Source organism: Perca flavescens, chromosome 22 (assembly GCF_004354835.1).
Source record: "Perca flavescens isolate YP-PL-M2 chromosome 22, PFLA_1.0, whole genome shotgun sequence".
NCBI lineage: Eukaryota > Metazoa > Chordata > Actinopteri > Perciformes > Percidae > Perca > Perca flavescens.
Window position 1 is genome coordinate 26,766,783 of NC_041352.1, and position 23,267 is coordinate 26,790,049.

The following is a 23,267-nucleotide window of genomic DNA, read 5'->3' on the forward strand; positions in this document are numbered from 1 at the left end:
GTCTCGGTCCGTGGAGATGCTTCAGGAGGGGGCCTAGAGCGTGGGACTTTTCCACCAGGACGCAGACAATAAAAAAACCCGAAAACAAAGCCGTCCTGGAAACCTCGGACTGAGCTGCAGCTCCAGCAGACGTCTCTGCTCTCTCTCTCTCTCTCTCTGATCTCTCTCTCTCTCTCTCTCTCTCTCTGTGTGTGTGTGTGTGTGTGTGTGTGTCGCGCTCAGGCTTGTTCGTTCAGCCCCATTCCTCTTCTTACTTCCTCCCTTCAGTCTGCTGCACTCCCAGCTTTTTCCTTTCCTTTTTCCCCCCTTCCTAACAACCGTGTGTGTGTGTGTGTGTGTGTGTGTGTGTGTGTGTGTGTGTGTGTGTGTGTGTGTGTGTGTGTGTGTGTGTGTGTGCGCGTGTGCGTGTGTGTTTTCAGGGAGAAAGGGAGGCGGCTCCTCTGGCGTCCCTCCTCTCAGACTAAAGGAACTCCCCCCTTCACCCTCTCCTCACCCCTCTCTTGTATTAACATGCTACTACTGTACCTCTCTCTCTCTTTCTCTCTCTTTCTCTCTCTCTCTCTCTCCCCCCCCCCCCCCCCCTTTACCCCGTTGCCACGGCAGCAGATCTCTGCTGCGGTTCAGTCCCCACATGCAGCCTCACAGACTTCACTTTTAGTTTAATTGCACAAACGAAGACATAAAGAACAGAGAATAGATTCATAGTTTTCATTTAAAGAAAGCAATGTCAGTGCCAGAGAGGAAGGAAGCCTCCCCCCACCCGATGCAAAACTGAAAAATAAAACAAGCTACACAACAAACAAACACACACAGAAACAAGGAGACATGTAACACACATCAAATATAGACGTGCAAAAAGATAAAAGCTCTCACCCATTTATCTCACTTTCCTTTTCTTCCTTCTCTCCTTCGCTTCCTCCCCCCTCTCTTACTCCCCTGTTCTCCCCCCTCAGCTCAGAGGGCATCTCAGTAATTGCCTTATTTGTAATAAAAAGCCAATAAAGTTCTGCAAACATGAGAGAGAGAGTCGCTGTGTATATATATATATATATATATATATATATATATATATATATATATATATATATATATATATATATATACACTGTCTTAATATAGGAATTTTTTTTTTATTATTTAAATTTCTGATCAACAGAAATCTCTGTTTAGGGTACAGAGGAGTACTGGGAATCTACTAGCCTGTGCAAAGCCCTTCTCAACGGTTGTGATTGGTGTAGAGCCCTCCTCAATGGTTGTGATTGGTGTAAAGCCTTCCTCAACTGTTGTGATTGGTGTAAAGCCCTCCTCAATGGTTGTGATTGGTGTAGAGCCCTCCTCAACTGTTGTGATTGGTGTAGAGCCCTCCTCAACGGTTGTGATTGGTGTAGAGCCCTCCTCAACGGTTGTGATTGGTGTAGAGCCCTCCTCAACTGTTGTGATTGGTGTAGAGCCCTCCTCAACTGTTGTGATTGGTGTAGAGCCCTCCTCAATGGTTGTGATTGGTGTAGAGCCCTCCTCAATGGTTGTGATTGGTGTAGAGCCCTCCTCAACGGTTGTGATTGGTGCCTCCATATTGGATACATTGGAAATGGGCTTGAATGGGCTCTTGGCCAGACTGACTTGCAGAGCAAATCTCAAATTTGCCGGAAGTTTGTCAGGGTTTTCCCAGGCTAGGAATCTACAGAATAGTAAAAAAGTTTACGTGTGGCTTTCAGACGTGCTGTGACTCTTTGTGGCCACTAGAGGGCAGACAATCTGGAGTTTTTATTTGAAAACCTTGTTCTGTTTGGAGCTTTTTTTGTAGTCGTGTTCTCTCTTTTAGCACTTTAGACACTTTGGTTTCTGTTGCCACGTTTTTCCCGCTTTTTTTGCTGCTTTTTCCCAACGTTTTTTGTAGCTTTTTTTTTTTTTTTTAGACACTATTTCAACTAAGGGGGTAAGCCAGCCTTTACAAAGCGTACCTCCTATGGAGCCATTTTGATGTTACCTAGCACTCATCCGCTGTTAGCATCCCATTGACTCCCATTCATTTTGGCGTCACTTTGACAGAGAATAACTTTACATCTGAAGCGTTTAAAGACTCTATTTGTCTGTTGTTTATTTCTAAAGAAACACGACAATGTATAAAAGGCTCCATTACCTTGTAGCTCACGTTATGGCTCCGTAGCAGACGCTTTTATAAAAATAGGCTAACGATTGGGTCATAACCACGAGACTTACTGTCACACAGTAGAGGAATTACCGTATAGTACAGGAGAAGCTCACAGGCAGTTTGGACTTCCATTAGCTGTTTAGGTTTAATTACTAATGTTAACTAGCATGTTAGTGATCAGTAATTAGCCTGTGTCTATGTTATCTCCTTACATATACCTACACTCTCCGTCTCTGTAAGATTGGGAATGATTGAGATTTCTCTCTCACAGCTACCAGAAGACTTCACACTTTCAGACACGTTGCTCACGTCACATCTACGTCTTCAAGCTCAGTTGGAGGCTGCTCAGTAACACTCAGCCAGCACCGGGAAAGAGACTTCCAAAAACCAGAGACACAGGGTCTGCTGGTCCAGTTCTTTTACTGACATTTACCGCACAATCTGGAGCGCAAGCCCGAGCCCATGTAAAATGATAGAAATTAAGACAAGATCTTCAGCTCTACACTGTTGGTGCTCTGACCAACAATTATGTAAAAATCATTTTGCCCTGTCGTATGTGCAACAGAGAGAGAAGATTGAAGTTGAAGACAGAGGAAGCCCGTCTGTGTTTGGGTTGATAGAAGCTAGAGGTGTGAATCTTCACTGATCTCCCGATTCGATTTGATTACGATTATCATGTCGGCGATTCAATTCGATCTGATATCTCAATGCATCGCGATGCGTCAAATCAATTTCTCTATTAAAGCCATGTAGGATATTTAATTCATAGCTTTTCAAGCTTCAAAAACCAAACATTCTGCAGTGCTCTAATACTAAATAAACTGGATACATAAAACTATACAGCACTGAGCACATGGCACCTCCTGAATGTGCAAAACACACCAGAATATGTAAACAGAAATGCTGTTAGGCCGACATTACATTATAAACAGAAACAATCGATCATAAGCGGGGCCAATTATCGGTGCAGCATCGTCCACGTCCACGATTCGATGCATCGATTATTTGATTCATTTCAACACCTCTAACAGAAGCAGAGTCTCTCTGAATCCGTTTCTCAATGTCGAGGATCCTTCAGAGGCTCGGCCAGGCTGCTCCTCCTCAGCATTCGGAGAACACGTACGATGGAACAGGCTTATTCCAGAGAAACATACGATGTAAACTTTCGTTCCTACAAAAACATTAGTTCAGAGAAAATGGAGGAAAAGCTGTTAATGGCCGTTGCTGGGTCCTTCTATCATTTATGATATGACGTTGTTTGCATATAGGGACCAGTTAACGTTACCTGCCATCACATGGTCTCTAACCAGTCACATGGTCTCTAACCAGTCGCATGGTCTCTAACCAGTCACATGGTCTCTAAATAGTCACATGGTCTCTAACCAGTCACATGGTCTCTAACCAGTTGCATGGTCTCTAACCAGTCACGTGGTCTCTAACCAGTCACATGGTCTCTAAATAGTCACATGGTCTCTAACCAGTCACATGGTCTCTAACCAGTTGCATGGTCTCTAACCAGTCACATGGACCCTAAATAGTCACATGGTCTCTAACCAGTCGCGTGGTCTCTAACCAGTCACATGGTCTCTAACCAGTCACGTGGTCTCTAACCAGTCGCGTGGTCTCTAAACAGTCACGTGGTCTCTAACCAGTCACATGGTCTCTAACCAGTCACATGGTCTCTAAATAGTCACATGGTCCCTAACCAGTCACATGGTCCCTAACCAGTCACGTGGTCTCTAACCAGTCACGTGGTCTCTAACCAGTCACATGGTCTCTAACCAGTCGCGTGGTCTCTAACCAGTCACATGGTCTCTAACCAGTCACGTGGTCTCTAACCAGTCACGTGGTCTCTAACCAGTCACATGGTCTCTAACCAGTCACAGGGTCTCTAACCAGTCACATGGTCTCTAACCAGTCACGTGGTCTCTAACCAGTCACATGGTCTCTAACCAGTTGCATGGTCTCTAACCAGTCACATGGTCTCTAACCAGTCGCGTGGTCTCTAAACAGTCACGTGGTCTCTAACCAGTCACATGGTCTCTAACCAGTCACATGGTCTCTAAATAGTCACATGGTCCCTAACCAGTCACATGGTCCCTAACCAGTCACATGGTCTCTAACCAGTCACGTGGTCTCTAACCAGTCACATGGTCTCTAACCAGTTGCATGGTCTCTAACCAGTCACATGGGCTCTAACCAGTCACATGGTCTCTAAATAGTCACATGGTCTCTAACCAGTCACGTGGTCTCTAACCAGTCACATGGTCTCTAACCAGTCACATGGTCTCTAAATAGTCACATGGTCTCTAACCAGTCACATGGTCTCTAAATAGTCACGTGGTCTCTAACCAGTCACAGGGTCTCTAACCAGTCACATGGTCTCTAAACAGTCACATGGTCTCTAACCAGTCGCGTGGTCTCTAACCAGTCACATGGTCTCTAACCAGTCACGTGGTCTCTAACCAGTCACATGGTCTCTAACCAGTCACAGGGTCTCTAACCAGTCACAGGGTCTCTAACCAGTCACATGGTCTCTAACCAGTCACAGGGTCTCTAACCAGTCACATGGTCTCTAACCAGTCACGTGGTCTCTAACCAGTCACATGGTCTCTAACCAGTCGCATGGTCTCTAACCAGTCACGTGGTCTCTAACCAGTCACATGGTCTCTAAACAGTCACATGGTCTCTAACCAGTCACGTGGTCTCTAACCAGTCACATGGTCTCTAACCAGTCACAGGGTCTCTAACCAGTCACATGGTCTCTAACCAGTCCTCTCACGGTGAAGTCCTCCACAGATCAACAGCTGGTTGGCTGTTCGCTCTGCCTGCATTCTGCTGCGGTTCAGCGGCTAACGAGCGAGCTAACTGCTAACGGACACCGCTGCGACCAACAACCAATACACATTCTATCATTATATTATATATTATATATGTAACTTATAAAAGGTTTCTAGTGTCAGTGTACTGGCCATGCATGGGCTGCTTGAGCTGTTTCTTCAATCGCGTGTTGAACATGAACGTGCAAAGGCTAGGTAACGTTAGCGACACGGATAGGCTCGTTTACATTCACACCGTCGCAGCAGAGCGCTTTCTCTTCCCTCCTGGCATCCAGCGAGCTCGTCTCTGCAGTATCCTCGATAACATTATCCACTCATCTACAGCCGGACTCTTCTCACAGCCGCCTCGTCAGCCAATTAGCCGAGGTCTCTCGTTAGGGGCGGCTGTCCTTATCTCACGGCTACGAACGTTAATTGACTAAAACAAATAGCGGATGTCTGCAAGATTATTTTTTTTCTTCTGAAGTTCAGTTTGAGGTGAATTAGTTTTGCAGGAAAGAAGAAGCTAAGATGTGGAAGGATTCGTTATAGAGAACATGCATTTGCTTTGGAGGGATTTGCACGCACACACACACACACACTTTCAAACACACTCACTCACACACACACACACACACACACACACACACACATACACAGACACACTTACAAACACACAGACACACACACTTACACACACACACACTTACGCACATACAAACACACAGACACATACACACACACACACACACACTTACAAACACAAACACACAGAGACACACACACATACACAGACACACTTACAAACACACAGACACACACACTTACACACACACTTACGCACATACAAACACACACACACAGACACATACACACACACACAAACACACACATACACAGACACACACACACACACACACACACACACACACACACACACACACACATCACACACACAGACACACTTACAAACACAGAGACACACACAGACACACACACACACACACTTACACACACCTACAGGCACACACACACACAGACAGACACACACACACTTACACACTCACACACACAAACACGCACACATACAGACACACACACAGACACACTTACAAACACACAGACACACACACACTTACAAACACACACACAGACACACACACTTACACATACAGACACACACAGACAAACTTACAAACACACAGACACACACACAGACACACTTACACACACCTACAGGCACACACAGACAACCACACTTATAAACACACACACACACACACACACACACACACACACACACACACACAGTACCTCTTTACTTGTGACAACACTCATTGACATAATTCTAGAGCTACAAAGATTAATCGATTAGTAAAATTAGTTCAAATTAATCTCCAACTATTTTGATAAGCCATTAATCAGTCATTTTTTATGATAAAACAGGTATATTAATATTGTTTTAGTGTCTTATCTCCTCTGGGACAGGAAACTGAAGATCTTTGAGTTTGGGACAAAACGAGATTTGAGAGACCAAATTAATTCTCACAAAGATAGTGGAGGAGCCGACTGCCTGTGAAACGCTTACTGCCGAGTCAGAGGTCAGAGTCAGGCTGAATAACTAGTGTTGCAGCTCCTCCTAGTGTCTGCTCATGACAATTACAGGAGAGGAGAGGAGGGGAAGGAGAGGGGGGGAGAGGAGAGGAGAGGAGGGGAGGAGAGGACAGGAGAGGAGAGGAGAGGAGGGAGAGGAGAGGACAGGAGAGGAGAGGAGAGGAGGGAGAGGAGAGGGGGGAGAGGAGGGAGGGGAGGAGAGGAGAGGAGGGAGAGGAGAGGGGGGGGAGAGGAGAGGAGGGAGGGGAGGAGAGGACAGGAGAGGAGAGGAGAGGAGGGAGAGGAGAGGAGAGGAGAGGAGGGGGAGGAGAGGACAGGAGAGGAGAGGAGAGGGAGGGAGGGAGGGGGGGAGAGGAGAGGAGGGGGAGGAGAGGAGAGGAGAGGAGGGAGAGGAGAGAAGAGGGGGGGAGAGGAGAGGAGAGGAGGGAGAGGAGAGGAGAGTAGAGGAGGGAGAGGAGAAGGGAGGGGAGAGTAGAAGAGAGGAGAGGACAGCTAGGTGAGAAAGGGAGAGGGGGAGAGGGGGAGGGGGGGAGACATGCAGGAAATTTGTCACAGGTCGGATTCGAACCCTGGACCTTCTGCATCGAGCCCTAAACCTCGTGCGCCTGTTCTACCCACTGAACCAACCCGGCCACAACAATAATGATTTGAATGATGTATTGACTTTTGAGAACATCCCGCACACTGAATTATTGCGTAATGGTCAGTGTGCATCGGGATGTTCTCTCAACTTTTTGGATCATATCCTAACGCACCTGCCCGACAAAAGAAGTGTGCAAAAAAAAACCAAAAAAAAAACAGCTTTTCAACGTTGCAATGATGTATTTTTCCAACATCCAGTCAGGAATCTGAGGCGTTACCATGTGTGGAAGTAGAACTTTATTCTCAAAGTCGTCTTCGTCAGTTTTGGAGGTTTCAGTTTCTGAGCAACAAACATTCAAAAAAACACACATCACCCAGTTTACACATTAATGAGGAGAAACAGGAAGCACTTCTTCTAAAAATCAAGCAGAATTCAAGTCGAGGCTTTAATCTAATGACCAGACTGATGTCATGAAGTGGCGTATGTACAGTACCTTTTATTTTCATGACTATTTACATTGTAGATTCTCACTGAAGGCATCAAAACTATGAATGAACACATATGGAATTATGTACTTAACAAAAAAGTGTGAAATAACTGAAAATATATATATATTATATTTTAGATTCTTCAAAGTAGCCACCCTTTGCTTTTTTATTAATAAGGGAAATAATTCCACTAATTAACCCTGACAAAGCACACCTGTGAAGGTAAAACCATTTCAGGTGAAAAAAAGCAAAGGGGGGCTACTTTGAAGAACCTAAAATATAAGACATGTTTTCAGTTATTTCACACTTTTTTGTTAAGTACATAATTCCATATGTGTTCATTCATAGTTTTGATGCCTTCAGTGAGAATCTACAATGTAAATAGTCATGAAAATAAAAAGGAAACTCATTGAATGAGAAGGTGTGTCCAAACTTTTGGCCTGTGCTGCATGTATGGCACGCAAATTCGTACGCCATTATTGGCGTGTTATCGAGACGCATACTCGCTTTTTAGCGTATTTATGAACGCCATTTTGGCCTCGCGTAGCACGCCACTTGGCTTAAGGAAAGTGTGCGTGTGTGTTTACACGAAGTCATGATGCCATGTTGTAATAACAGAGACATTACAGGCTCCTTCTCCGTGTTCCTTTAAACTCTCCGACCGACCTAAAATGTCAGAAAACATGGTTGGTGATCCAGTGTTCTGCAGAATTAATCTTCATATTGTTCATGTCTTCATGTTAATCTTCATATTGTTCATGTCTTCATGTTAATCTTCATATTGTTCATGTCTTCATGGTAATCTTCATATTGTTCATGTCTTCATGTTAATCTTCATATTGTTCATGTCTTCATGGTAATCTTCATATTGTTCATGTCTTCATGGTAATCTTCATATTGTTCATGTCTTCATGGTAATCTTCATATTGTTCATGTCTTCATGTTAATCTTCATATCGCTATAAACTAACTTTAATCCACACGTGGTCTAAGACAAGGAGACGTTTTCTTTCCCTCCACATGATGACCCGCCTCTGCCTTCAATTGGTTGCGCCGAAGTTGTCGTCGTGCTCTCCGATTGGCTCGTCAAACTGCCGCTCTGCGTTCCAGCTCCTGTTGGAGAAACGACAGGAAAACTCATCAGCCGTCCTGTTGTCCTCGGGTCCCATTTGACTCATTTTCAAATACAAAACATTTCTATATGAGAACATTTGGGTTTCTTTCAATCAAATTGTCAAAGAAAATATGGTGGATGGTTCCCTACAGCGTTCTTCACAAGTTAAACGTATGATCAGTTCACTACTTTCATTGGATTTGGGTGTTTTATTCAATTTTATAGCATTTGGGGAAAATAATGACAAAAGAACGTTGAAAAAAGTGTCAAAAATTCCCAGAAAATGCTTCAAAAAACGCAGCCAAAAAAAGTGATACACTCACACACTTACAAACACACACACACAGACACACACACACACTCACACACTTACAAACACACACACACACACACACACACACACACACACACACACACACACACACACACACACACACACACACACACACACACAGACACAAAGACACACACACACACACACACACACACACACACACACACACACACACAAACAAACACACACACACACACACACACACACACACACACACACACACACACACAGACACACACACACACACGACACACCCACACTCACACACACTTACAAACACACACACACAGATACACACCCACACAGACACACACACCGGACACACCCACACACACACACACACACTTACAAACACACACACACACACACACAGAGGCACAGAGACACACACACACCAGACACACACACACACACACGGACACACACACACATTTACACACACTTACAAACACACACACACACACACACACACACACACACACACACACACACACACACACACACACACACACACACACACAGAGGCACAGAGACACACACACCAGACACACACAGACACACACACCGGACACACACACACATTTACACACACACACACAGACACACACACCGGACACACCCACACAGACACACACACACACACAGAGGCACAGAGACACACACACACCACACACACACACACACACACACACACACACACACACACATACAAACACACACACACACAGACACACACACCGGACACACCCACTCACACACACTTACAAACACACAAACACACACACACAGATACACACCCACACAGACACACACACCCACACACACACACACACACACACACACACACTTACAAACACACACAGACACACACAGACACACACAGACACACACACTTGCAGAGTCAAAAAAAGCAACATGCAGTAAATACAGTCAAAGATATTTGACTTTTCTCAATAAAAGTTGATGTACTCTAGTAGAGTAAAGTACTACTGCTGCTGTGGCCGGATTACTGCAGTACTGTCCATGAGCCTCGTCCCGTAGCTCAGCGGAGAATAGACCCACAGACCTCGGCTCCCCCCCCCCCCCCCCCCCCCCCCCCAGGACAGACATGAGCCGAGAGCTTTGTTATGTGTGACAGCTCGCCGAGCGCCACCTAATCCCCATCACAAGCAGAAGTGCTGGGGAACCAACTCTCAGCGCCGGAGATTAATGGGAACGCTTGTCCCCGCCGTGGACAGTCAGGGGACTCCACAAAACTCTCGCTGACTGATTACTTTTGAAAACAATATGATTTCAAATACCTTCCCCTGAGCTGAGGCACGTGGGTCAGTGTAACGCTTATCAGGTCCATTTTATAAGCACAAACAGACATTTGGAAAAACAGAAAAATGGGTTCCAATATCATATTTTTCATTTTTTTTTCCCACCTTGACAAATTAAAAAATTGGATCTTTAAACAGTTTTTCCAATTTTCTGTTTTTTATTATATTTTTATTTCATTTATTTACAGTACAGGCCAAAAGTTTGGACACACCTTCTCATTCAATGTGTTTCCTTTTTATTTTCATGACTATTTACATTCTCACTGAAGGCATCAAAACTATGAATGAACACATATGGAATTATGTACTTAACAAAAAAGTGTGAAATAACTGAAAACATGTCTTATATTTTAGATTCCTCAAAGTAGCCACCCTTTGCTTTTTTTTGATAACTCTGCAAACCCTTGGTGTTCTCTCAATGAGCTTCATGAGGTAGTCACCTGAAATGGTTTTACCTTCACAGGTGTGCTATGTCAGGGTTCATTAGTGGAATTATTTCCCTTATTAATAAAAAAGCAAAGGGTGGCTACTTTGAAGAATCTAAAATATAAGACATGTTTTCAGTTATTTCACACTTTTTTGTTAAGTACATAACTCCATATGTGTTCATTCATAGTTTTGATGCCTTCAGTGAGAATCTACAATGTAAATAGTCATGAAAATAAAAAGGAAACGCATTGAATGAGAAGGTGTGTCCAAACTTTTGGCTTGTACTGTATATTATATTTAGTATAGGGGGGGGGCGTAGCTAGGTGGAACGAAGGAGAGAATACCATGGCAGTATTGAATAATTGGAGTTCAGACGCAGTTTTGTAATTTTCTAAATTTATAATAAAATAATAAAAAAAACTGAAAATTGGAAAAACAGTTTAAAGATCCAATTTTTTTATTTGTCAAGGTGGGGAAAAAAGTGAAAAATTGGATATTTGAACCCATTTTCCTGTTGTTCCAAATGTGTTTGTGCTTAGAAAATTGAACTGATAAGCGTTACACTGACCCAAGTGCAGGGGCGTAGCTTTGGGTTCAACATTGGGGGTGGGGGGGTTGAGAGCTCCAAAACAATCTTAGGCAGGTCCTGGGACAGGAGAAAAGTGATGGGAAAAAAGTGTGGGATAACAACTCAGAAAATTAGACAAAAAAGTGTGAAAAAAACACTTAAGAAAGGCGACAAAAACTCAAAAAGAATCAACAAAAACTTCAACCAAAAAAATATCCAGAAAGGTGACACAAACGCGAAAAAAACTGTCCAAAAAAACCTTGGAAAAAAAAGCAACAAAAACGTCCGTAAAAAGCAACGAAAACATTGAAAACGTGAGAAAAATGTCCAAAATAACATCAAAAACTTCTGGAAAAAGCCCAGAGTGGATTATTTGGACATGAACAACACCAGTTAATTACAAACTACACTTTCTTTGTGCAGTATTGTGTCAACAAGTCATCTTTGCTTCCAAGTCTCACCTAAAGTCTAAAGTTATTTAGTCCAAGTCTGGCGCAGGTGTGTTTAGGGCGTGTCCAAATCCACTTTTGCTAGTTTCTAAAGAGTTGTCCTTAGTGTCTGCTAGTTTCTAAAGAGTTGTCCTTAGTGTCTTCGTTAATCAGAGGTGTGTTTTGGGCGTAACATGCAATCAACCAATCAGAGATCATCTCCCATTCCCTTTAAAAGCCAGGCGCGTTTGGACCTTGGAGCATTGCTGTTATCATGGAGGATTTACATCGTAATATTTTTATTTGTAATCTTCTGCGTGTGTGTGTGCGCTGCTGTGCGTCTTTTTGTGTGTGTGTGTGTGTGTGTGTGTGTGTGTGTGTGTGTGTGTGTGTGTCCCTGTGTGTGTAAACATATAGTGCACGCACGCTGTGCATTTGAGCCTAGGAGCATTTTACTAATGCTCTGTTAAAATAACAATGAAATGCTGCGTTATTGACTTTAGACCAGGTTTTTGTTGGTCAATGGCGCCATCACTTCCCGTTGCCTCTAGATAGCAATACTCCCAGAATGCACCTGAACACACCTCCCTGTCACACCAGCACGCCCAGAATGCACCTGAACGCACCTCCCTGTCAGACCAGCATGCCCAGAATGCACCTGAACACACCTCCCTGTAAGACCAGCACGCCCAGAATGCACCTGAACGCACCTCCCTGTAACGTGTTCGGTGTCCTTACTCGACGATCTCGTCCTCGTCGTCCTCAAAGTTCTCATCGCCGTCGTTGGCGGTGGCGTCCTGGTACTGCTGGTACTCGGACACCAGGTCGTTCATGTTGCTCTCGGCCTCCGTGAACTCCATCTCGTCCATGCCCTCGCCCGTGAACCAGTGCAGGAAAGCCTTCCGGCGGAACATGGCGGAGAACTGCTCCGAGATGCGCTTGAACAGCTCCTGGATGGCCGTGCTGTTGCCGATGAAAGTGGCGGCCATCTTGAGCCCGCGCGGCGCGATGTCGCAGACCGCCACTTTGACGTTATTGGGTATCCACTCGACGAAGTAGCTGCTGTTCTTGTTCTGCACGTTCAGCATCTGCTCGTCCACCTCCTTCATGGACATGGGCCCGCGGAACACCGTGGCGACGGTGAGGTAGCGCCCGTGGCGCGGGTCGCACGCCGCCATCATGTTCCTGGCGTCGAACATCTGCTGCGTGAGCTCGGGGACGGTGAGCGCTCGGTACTGCTGGCTGCCGCGCGCCGTCAGGGGAGCGAACCCCGGCATGAAGAAGTGGAGGCGCGGGAACGGCACCATGTTGACCGCCAGCTTGCGGAGATCTGCGTTGAGCTGGCCGGGGAAACGGAGAGACGTGGTCACGCCGCTCATGGTGGCCGACACGAGGTGGTTGAGGTCGCCGTAGGTGGGCGTGGTGAGTTTGAGCGTGCGGAAGCAGATGTCGTAGAGCGCCTCGTTGTCGATGCAGTACGTCTCGTCCGTGTTCTCGACCAGCTGGTGGACCGACAGCGTGGCGTTGTACGGCTCCACCACCGTGTCCGACACCTGAAGGGGTCAGAACGAGATCACGTGGGATTAGGGGCAGCGTTGGGAAAGTTCACTTTCTACATGAACTATATATATATATATATATATATATATATATATATATATATATATATATATATATATATATAAAAAGAGACTTCAGATACAGTATTAGGGGACCACTAAGGTCTATATAAAAGAGACTTCAGATACAGTATTAGGGGACCACTAAGGTCTATATAAAAGAGACTTCAGATACAGTATTAGGGGACCACTAAGGTCTATATAAAAGAGACTTCAGATACAGTATTAGGGGACCACTAAGGTCTATATAAAAGAGACTTCAGATACAGTATTAGGGGACCACTAAGGTCTATATAAAAGAGACTTCAGATACAGTATTAGGGGACCACTAAGGTCTATATAAAAGAGACTTCAGATACAGTATTAGGGGACCACTAAGGTCTATATAAAAGAGACTTCAGATACAGTATTAGGGGACCACTAAGGTCTATATAAAAGAGACTTCAGATACAGTATTAGGGGACCCAACTGTTACCCTACTTGCCTTGCTGGTGTGAGGGGGTGGCTACAGGAGGACTTGATGGGGAGAGGGTGGCCGAGCACGATGGTAACTCGTCACTTGTAACCGCGTTACTTAAAATGGCGGGAGTTTCCTCCTCCTGCTCCTTTGCTTTGCGTTTCATATTAGCTAATAGCTACAGTCTGTGTCTGTCTCATTGAGCTTGCTTGAAAAGCTTGCGCGCAAACGTCATTCATTTTATTGGATCACTTGCTGGTGACGAGGCAGCCTGTGGGCGGGGCTTAAGAGTCCACACGTGGGGTAGAAGCCGCTGATTGACTGAGAAGCTTTCACTCAAAGCTGTCCTCGGGCTGCTTATTGGATGAACTGCTAGAATGAAAATCACTCACTACTCACTATAGGCCTGGGTCAAAATGGGCTGGCCCGGCGCTAAAATGGGTGGGCCTGGGCACACCCATTTTAGCGCCGGTAGCGCCGCGGGTGCCTCGAATTCGTCCGTGTTTCCTGTTTCGGCTTTGTCGTGGCGCACCCGGCGAGATCTACGTCATTTTGACGTCACGTTGTCGCGCGACAGGATCGGGAACGGCAACTACAAAGAGGCCTTAAGTGGTACGACGACAAATATTTGACAAACTGAGACTTTCTTCTGTTGACGAATGATCTTTTAAACGGACAAACATCCTATTTGTAATCCATGGCTCAGTTCAAAACGGGATCAAAAAATAATCAGTCTCTCCCCGTTCACTACAGTTCATATTTTTTCCGAATTAAGGTCGGTCGACAGGAAGGGGAGGAACTTCGCCTCTCTTTTCGATTCAGAACAGCAGATGTGTCCTCTTATCAAATGACACTGAAATTGTATTTTTTCTGAAATAACAAAATTCTAAGCAAAAATAAGGAATAGATTTTTATTTTAGGCCCTTAATTATCCTTAATTCCACAGGACAGATGAGGACATGAAAGGGGAGAGAGAAGGAGAACGACATGCAGCAAAGGGCCACAGGTTGGAGCTGAACCCGTGGCTGCTGCGTCGAGGAGCAAACCTCCACAGTATGTGCGCCCGCTCCACCAATATATATATATATATATATATATATATATATATATATATATATATATATATATATATATATATATATATATATATATATATATATGTATATATACATGTATATATATATATATATATATATATATATACATAAATAAGTATATATATATATATATATATATATATATATATATATACTTATTTATGTTGTAATGTTGATACCTTGGGTGAGGGCATGACGCTGAAGGTGTTCATGATCCGGTCTGGGTACTCCTCCCGGATCTTGCTGATCAGCAGGGTGCCCATCCCTGAGCCGGTGCCCCCCCCCAGAGAGTGAGTGAGCTGGAAACCCTGCAGGCACAGAGAGAGAGAGAGAGAGATAGGGAGAGAGACGGAGAGAGAGAGGCAGAAAGAGAGAGACAGAAAGACAGAGAGACAGAGAGAGAGAGGGAGAGACAAAGACAGAGATGGAGAGGGAGACAGAGAGAGAGAGGGAGAAAGACATTTTAAAATATCTGCTTTTCCATAGATTGATATCTGATTTCATTTGTTATACCGCTCCACCTTTGTAGTAACGGTCCCGTGGCTCCGCGTTAAAGTCTCATATATATATATATATATATATATATATATATATATATATATATATATATATATATATATATATTAATAACATAACTCAGTGTTTCTCCATACCGCGCTGCTGCAAAATGAGGTTAAAATGCACAGTTAGCACAGTAGAATAATGTTTAACAAATGTTCAAAGGGTGCCAGGCCCCCCTAAAGCTCTGATCCCTAGCAGCTCTTACTGTTCCACTTTATATTGGGCTCTTTTTGGTGGATATTCCAAAACTAATTTGTATTGTATCACAAACTAATTGGGAGGGGATCTTTGGGACCACTAAAAATGTTACTTACTGAAATGTGAACACATAATATGCATTATGCACACTACTTTGCACTATTACTTTTTGCACTTTACATCCCAGTCCATGCGTACTTGTCTTGATATTATGTCTTATTTGTATATTTGTATTTTTGTAGATTATGTTGATAGGTGCCTATATGGTTGTCTCTATTGTACACTATGTGTCTATATTACCATTTGTTGAATGTAAAGAGAGTTAATACCTACCGAAGTCAAATTCCTTGTGTATGTACAGTAAGTATACTTGGTCAAAAAAACTGATTCTGATAAACCCAGGTTTTAACCCAGCCCAGGAGACAGTTTCTGCGTCCAAAGCGGCTTTATTTCGGACACGTACTGTACGTGAAAGAAGCTAAAACCACAAGTGGTCTTCACCTGGAGACAGTCGCAGTGCTCACACTCCTTCCTCACTATGTCCAGGACCGCGTCCACCAGCTCCGCCCCCTCCGTGTAGTGACCTTTGGCCCAGTTGTTCCCCGCACCTGTCTGGCCTGCAGACAACCAATGAGCACGGAGACAAAAATCCATCTGTGAAATGTGAAACGATCGCCACAACAGATGGGAACGTTGGCGTGCAGACACACACTCAGCAGAGGTCTGCAGCCTCCCTGCTTCTTCTTCTCTCTTCACGGAGATATTGGTTCATAAAAACACACTTCAGTGTGTTTACGGTACAGATTAAATGCTGCCGAACCCTAACCCTAACCCTAACCCTAACCCTAACCCCAAACCCCTAACCCCAAACCCATGCCTTAGCTGTGACTGTCCTTCCTTTGCCGTACCTGAAGTTGTTCCATTCTGGCTGCTGTCTGGAGATTCCTTCGTGCACAACTTGTATTCTTTCGGATGTTTCAGACCAAATGTTGTAACAGCGGCCATGTTGTGTATAGTTTAGGGTCCTCGCCACCATGAGACAAATCAGCATTGAACAGATTGAACATGTAGCTGGACTTGAATGGCCTTCTTTTGACTGAAAGTACTGCCAAACAACAACTTTTTCTGCTCACCAGATCCACGTCCACTTCCTCACAGCCTACTGCATTGAATGCTCCACCTACATAAACACCTTCCCGTAATCAACGGCGCCGTCGTTACGGTGACCAGCGTAGAGCGCCTAGTGCAAGCGTAGGGTTCGGTTTGGTGGGAAATAATTCTAAGGTTCGGCAGAAACCCAACCTCATCAAAAAGCCCAATATTCAGCCCAATCAGAAGCCGTATCCTGGATTCAATGCATCCCTAGTATAAAGTAGGGCTGCACAATATATTGTTTTTTATTATCATAGCAATAGCTGCTAGCGCAATAAACACATTTCGAAAGGCTGCAACATATTGCTAAAGACAGTCATGTGGTGTTTCCATTGTCAGCGTCATTTCCCCGCTTCCCATACATTTTTTTTACAGGAGCAGCCGTGCAATGCATTCTGGGAGCGTCGTGGGGACTTTGGAGAAGCGTGGCGTCGAGTCGCCCGATCCTCATTTGCATAAAAGGAAAATCTTTCAAACTGACCTTTGTTGATCTGAAATGAAGACGGATTCAGCAACTGTATGGCCTATCTTATCTTAATGTTTTCAGAAACACGTTTTGTTAACTATTTTTGAGAGATCGTATTCCGAACCAAATCCAGAACCAATTCCGAAAGATTAAAGTGCCCATATTATGAAAAAACAATTTTTTGGGGGGATTTGGGGTGTTCTTTTGTGTCCGGGTGCTTCCACACGCATACAGACTTTGAAAATAATCCATCCGTGGTGTTCTGAGTGAGATCCGGTTTCTGAATGTGTCCTGCCTTCAGTCTCCTGGTGAGCTGGTCAAAATCGGCAATGGCTTTCTACGTTAGCTAATGCTAACCGTTAGCTCGTAACGCTAGCATGCTACCTCGTTCTCAATAGCAAAGCACTGCTACAGCACACACTAGTTCACCCTAATCTCCAAAAGAACTACTTCCATGTGCTCCCTGGTTTAGAAGAAGTCTCCCAGCTGATCCTGCCTTGGAACTGACTGAAGTTGTAGAAACAGCCTTTCTTTTACTGTCTATGGAGCTAGCTGACATGAGCTACATCTGAGCTACTGAGCATGTGCGAGTGCAATCAAAGATAGTACAGAATAAGAGAGGTCTCACTCTGTAGCTAAAACAGAGACCTGAACACAGGGTGAAAAGAGAAGCTGCAGCAATGTGCAGTACAACAAAAATATGGTGTTTTTTGAAAATTAAACCATGTAAACCTATTCTGGTACAACCTTAAAATACAATTATGAACCTGAAAATGTGCAGAATATGGGCGCTCTAATAAAAGCCGGGGATTGTTACCGAAGATGAAGTTGTCTGGTCTGAAGAGTTGTCCGAAGGCTCCTGAGCGAACGCTGTCCATGGTTCCTGGTTCCAGGTCCACCAGCACAGAACGGGGGACGTATTTATGTGCTGCGCAAACGGAGAAGACTCGTCACTTTCAGACAGAAATCACTATTTCTGCTAAATACAGTTTACTGTTAAACTGACACACTATTGTACCTTAATGCAAACGGGATAAAAAGCTCCCATATTCTAGAACAACTGAATTTGATTAATTTCATCTTTTCTTTGATGGAATGTAACTAAGTACATTTACTCCAGTAATGTACTTTTTCTTTACTTTTAAATACTTTACCTAAATTTTCCTGATGACACTCACAGACTTTTACTGAAGTAACATTTTCACTGCAGGATTTTAACTTGTAACAGAGTATTATTACAGTGTGTTATTAGTTCTTTAGTACTTTTACTGCAGTAAAAGGATCTGAATACTTTGTCCAGCGCTGAATCTTGTGTAATTTGTCGTTGTTTAGTGTTTGCATCAATAAAAATAAAAAAAACAGGCATACTAGTCTACTGAGAAAGGACAAGGAGTACTACGTACACACACACACACACACACACACACACACACACACACACACACACACACACAAGTTTGTTGCACTATCTTTGTGGGGACCTGTCATTGACATAATGCATCCCCTAGCCCCTTACCCTAACCTTAACCATCACAACTAAATGCCTAACCTTAACCCTTACCCTAACCCTAACCGTAACCTAATTCTAACCCTAATCCTAAAACCAAGTCTTAACCCTCAAACAGCCCTTTAAAGTTGTGGGGTCCGGCATTTTGGCCCCCACGAATGTAGTTAAACGAGAAGCGCACACACACACACACACACAAACACACACACATACACACAAAGACAAACAGAGACACACAGACACACACACACACACACACACACACACACACACAAACACACACACACACACACACACACACACAACTCCCGTGTGTAGTACTTACAGGACGCCTCGTTGTAGTACACGTTGATTCTGTCCAGCTGGAGAGACGAGTCTCCCACGTAGCTCCCCGCCGGGTCGATGGCGTGCTCGTCGCTGATCACCTCCCAGAACTGACCGCAAACACACAAGACAAGAGCTCGCACTTCCTGTCTGTACGGTACTGCTCGCCCTCTCTGACAGCTGAGGTTTAAAGGAGCCCTATTACATAATAATATATATAGTGATGCACCGATGTGAAAATTGTGGCCGATACCGATAACCAATATTAATATTGCTGTTATGGCCGATACCGATATTTACCGATGTCGATATCTCAGTATAGAAAACACATTTTTATAATAATCAAATAAAGAACTATTTTCCAAAACGCTTTTCTTTTTTTCTTTTGTGATTTATTTTCCGAAATGACTGATATTGGGCACCTTTACCTGTGTGCAAAAGATCAGATTTTCAGAAGAAAAAACGTAATCTTTATAAAATTATATATAAGTTGACATCGAACCGATACCGATGTGTTAAAAAAATGACCATATCGGCCGATATATTGTGGACCACTACTTGTAACTGACCGAAGTTGGAGAAACAGCCTTTCTTTTACTGTCTATGGAGATATGTGTGAGTGCAATCAAAGATAGTACGGAAGAAAAGAGGTCTCACTCTGTAGCTAAAACAGAGACCAGGTGAAAAGAGGATCTGCAGCAGTGAGAGAGAGAGCTGTGCAGTACAACATAAATATGGTGTTTTTTGAAAATTAAACCATGTAAACCTATTCTGGTACAACCTCAAAATACAATTATGAACCTGAAAATGAGCAGAATATGGGCGCTTTAATATTCAAAAACCATATTCATCTCTGTCTGAGACGCTCTGTTGGAGCACCTGTCTCTTTAAAAAAGCCCAGACTGGTCTGATTGGTCGATGTTTCCGGATCTCCGGATTCTCCTCATCTGTGATTGGCCTGTGTACAGTTTGTTCCAGCCGGAGACCGACTGCAACGGAGTACACAGCGAGGCTTATACCGCGAAAACTCAAACACAAGCGGACCATGTGACCTGAAATTGGTGAAAATGTGCTGCCCCATTACCACCACCATGGTATCGGAATCGACACTGAGAATTGTGTTATTTCACTGGTATTGGCACCGACTACTGAATTTTTGGTATTGTGACACCCCTAACACACACAGACACACACAGACACACACACACACACCCACACACACACACACACACACACACACACACACACACATCAGTTGCCCAAATTCCAGCTCTCTCTAGCGTTGGCAGAGCTACATGTGGCAGGGTGTGTGTTATACTGTGTTTTTTGTATGTTTTTAAAGTAAGTTACTTGTCAGCTGCTGCATATTCCTCTTATAGTTGTTCAATCCTGTTCATGCAAACTAATTAGGTATCATTCCATAATGGGAGTGCTGGTTACAAGATATTTTTGGCACTTTAGTAAACCTTAAGTAGTTTTTAAGGATGTTAAAAATGATGTTATTCTGCACAGTCTGTTCTAGTTTTTCACTGTTAGACATTGAGTGAAATATTCAAACAGGAGAGACATCATACACAATATACTCACACACACGCACACACACACATATGACATAAAACACAATGTACTTTGCACTGCTTATCATTTAAGACACATTTTTAAAAAGAATCTGCCTGACATATTTGGAAACTTTGTGTTTTTAAAGTTAAGTTCTGTAGTTCTGTCGGGTTTGCAAAATGTTTTCGAATGTTTCATCAGATTATGTCTGCACACATAGACACACACACACACACACACACACACACACACACACAAAGACACACACACACACAAACACACACAGAGAGAGACACACACACACAAAGACACACACAGAGAGAGAGAGACACACACACACACACACACACACACACACACACACACACACACAGACAGACACACACACACACACACACACACACACACACACAGACACAGACACACACACACACACACACACACACACACACAAAATACAAAGACACACACACAGACACAAACACACAGAGAGAGAGACACACACACATACAGACACACACACACACACACACACACACACACACACAGACAAACACACACACACACAGACAAAGACACACACACACACACACACATATATACACACTCTGACAGTAGGATAAGAGCTGTACCTTGGTCCCGATCTGGTTCCCACACTGTCCCGCCTGGATGTGAACTATTTCTCTCATCTTTCTCCCTTCTGTCGTTCTTTCTCCGGCTGCTGGTCTGGTTGTGTGTCTCTCGTCCTGCTGTCGGTGTGTGTGTGTCAGGAGTTCCTCTTCTCTTCCTCCTCTCATGCACGTTCCCGAGACCCCGCCCTGAGTGGGTGGGGATGGGGGGCACTATGGGTCCAGTTTGTCCCACTCAGCATTAAACCTTTGTTTGACTTGTCCCACAGAAATACTGCTACTACTTCATATGTAATAAAGTTGTCAACTTTAGTTGTTAAATTAAGCAGTAAGCATTTGCTTTGGAGGAATTTGCACACACACACACACACACACACACACACACACACACACACTCACCACACACATACACGCACACACACACATGCACACACTAAAACACATACACACGCACACACACGCACGCACGCACACACACACACTAACACACACACGCACGCTCACACACACAGAGACACACACATATATAGACACACACACACACAGAGACAAACACAGACACACACACAGACACACACACAGAGACAAACACAGACACACACACACACACACACAGACCAACACACACACACACACACACACACACACACACACACACACACACACAAACACACACACACACACGGCCCGATCCGCACTCTAGCGTAGACATCCATGCGGATATCTCAAAATGCGTACAGATAACTCGCCAGCTGTTTTAATATTATTAGCTGTTTTAATATTATTAGCTGTTTTAATAGTATTAGCTGTTTTAATATTATTAGCTGTTTGAACTGCTAACCCTAAACCCTTGTGCTATAGAAATGAGGCTGCCATGGCTTCCCCCCGCTGCTAGTTTGGATCTATTTCAACCCGAAACAAGGTGAAGTGAATGTACGAGTCTGTGACAGTGGAAGGATTTTAATTTGCTGCTCTGTGAGAGAACATTTGGCAGACATTCCCACCCAGTCAGCTGCTGCTGGGGGCTCGGTTTACACTTCACCGAGAGCTATAAAACAGGAATTCATCAGGGATTCTGCAACTCTCGGCCCACTGTGTGGTGCACTAATCTGATCTCTGCTGTCCTCGGGTTCAACTTGACCCACTTTCAACAAGTTTCTATACTGTATATCAGAAATTTGGGGTTTCTTTCAACTACATTTTTCATAAAAAGGTAATTTGGGTGGTTCCCTACAATGCCCTTCACAAGCAAAATCAACGATGAGTTCACTACTTTCATTGAATTTGGCTGTTTTATTCAATTTTATAACATTTTAAAAAAGATTTTTATAAAAGAACGTTGAAAAAAGCGACAAAAGTGTCAAAAAAGGTCGACAGGAAGACAACACAAGGGTTAAAGGGACAGTTCAGATGTTTTTGAAGTGCAATGTAGTCTCGCTTTGCCTGTGCCTGTGTGTGTGTTTGTGTGTGTGTGTGTGTGTGTGTGTTCCTTCACAGCGTTGGGGAGGGAGGTCTGTCTAGTCCACACAGCATTCCTGGATGGGAGAAAAACCTGCTCTCACACACACACGCACACACACACACACACACACACACACACACACACACACACACACACACACACACACACACACACACACACACATGTATCTAATTGCTCTCTAACTGTTTTCACTCCTGACACCTAGAAAGAGAGACAAAAACTGTCTGATGTTACTGTTTTCACGGTTTGTTGGCATTTCTTTAAACCAATCACAGTTGTCGTGGGGCGGGGCTAAGCTCCAGACGGCGCTACGGTGTCTCTGCTATATAGTCTCAGGAAGGATCTTGTTTTGGTGTTTGGAACATTG

The 23,267-nt window shown here is 44.0% G+C and overlaps 1 protein-coding gene across 2 annotated transcripts; it reads right to left on the reverse strand.

The window, feature by feature from the left end:
- Positions 1-8,045: 8,045 nt before the first annotated feature.
- On the reverse strand, positions 8,046-21,529 carry tubb6 (tubulin, beta 6 class V). Of its 2 annotated transcripts, XM_028569293.1 has the most exons (7): positions 21,421-21,529; positions 19,233-19,341; positions 18,218-18,328; positions 16,284-16,399; positions 15,203-15,331; positions 12,561-13,403; positions 8,046-8,768 (listed from the first exon to the last, which is right to left on the reverse strand). In XM_028569293.1, the coding sequence occupies exons 1-6, from the start codon at positions 21,475-21,477 to the stop codon at positions 12,585-12,587; spliced, it is 1,341 nt and encodes a 446-aa protein (XP_028425094.1). In that variant the 5' UTR covers positions 21,478-21,529; the 3' UTR covers positions 8,046-8,768; positions 12,561-12,584. The 2 variants fall into 2 exon arrangements, with proteins under 2 accessions (XP_028425094.1, XP_028425095.1); XM_028569294.1 differs by lacking the exons at positions 16,284-16,399; positions 21,421-21,529 and having other exon boundaries at positions 19,233-19,325.
- Positions 21,530-23,267: the final 1,738 nt, after the last annotated feature.

Coding starts and splice junctions, on each gene's coding strand:
- tubb6 (XM_028569293.1), bottom strand. CDS start 21,477: ATGAGAGAAATAGTTCACATCCAGGCGGGACAGTGTGGGAACCAGATC. Junction 16,400..18,217: donor ACCAGACAACTTCATCTTCG/GTAACAATCCCC, acceptor GGTTGTCTGCAG/GCCAGACAGGTGCGGGGAAC. Junction 13,404..15,202: donor GCGTCATGCCCTCACCCAAG/GTATCAACATTA, acceptor TGACCCCTTCAG/GTGTCGGACACGGTGGTGGA.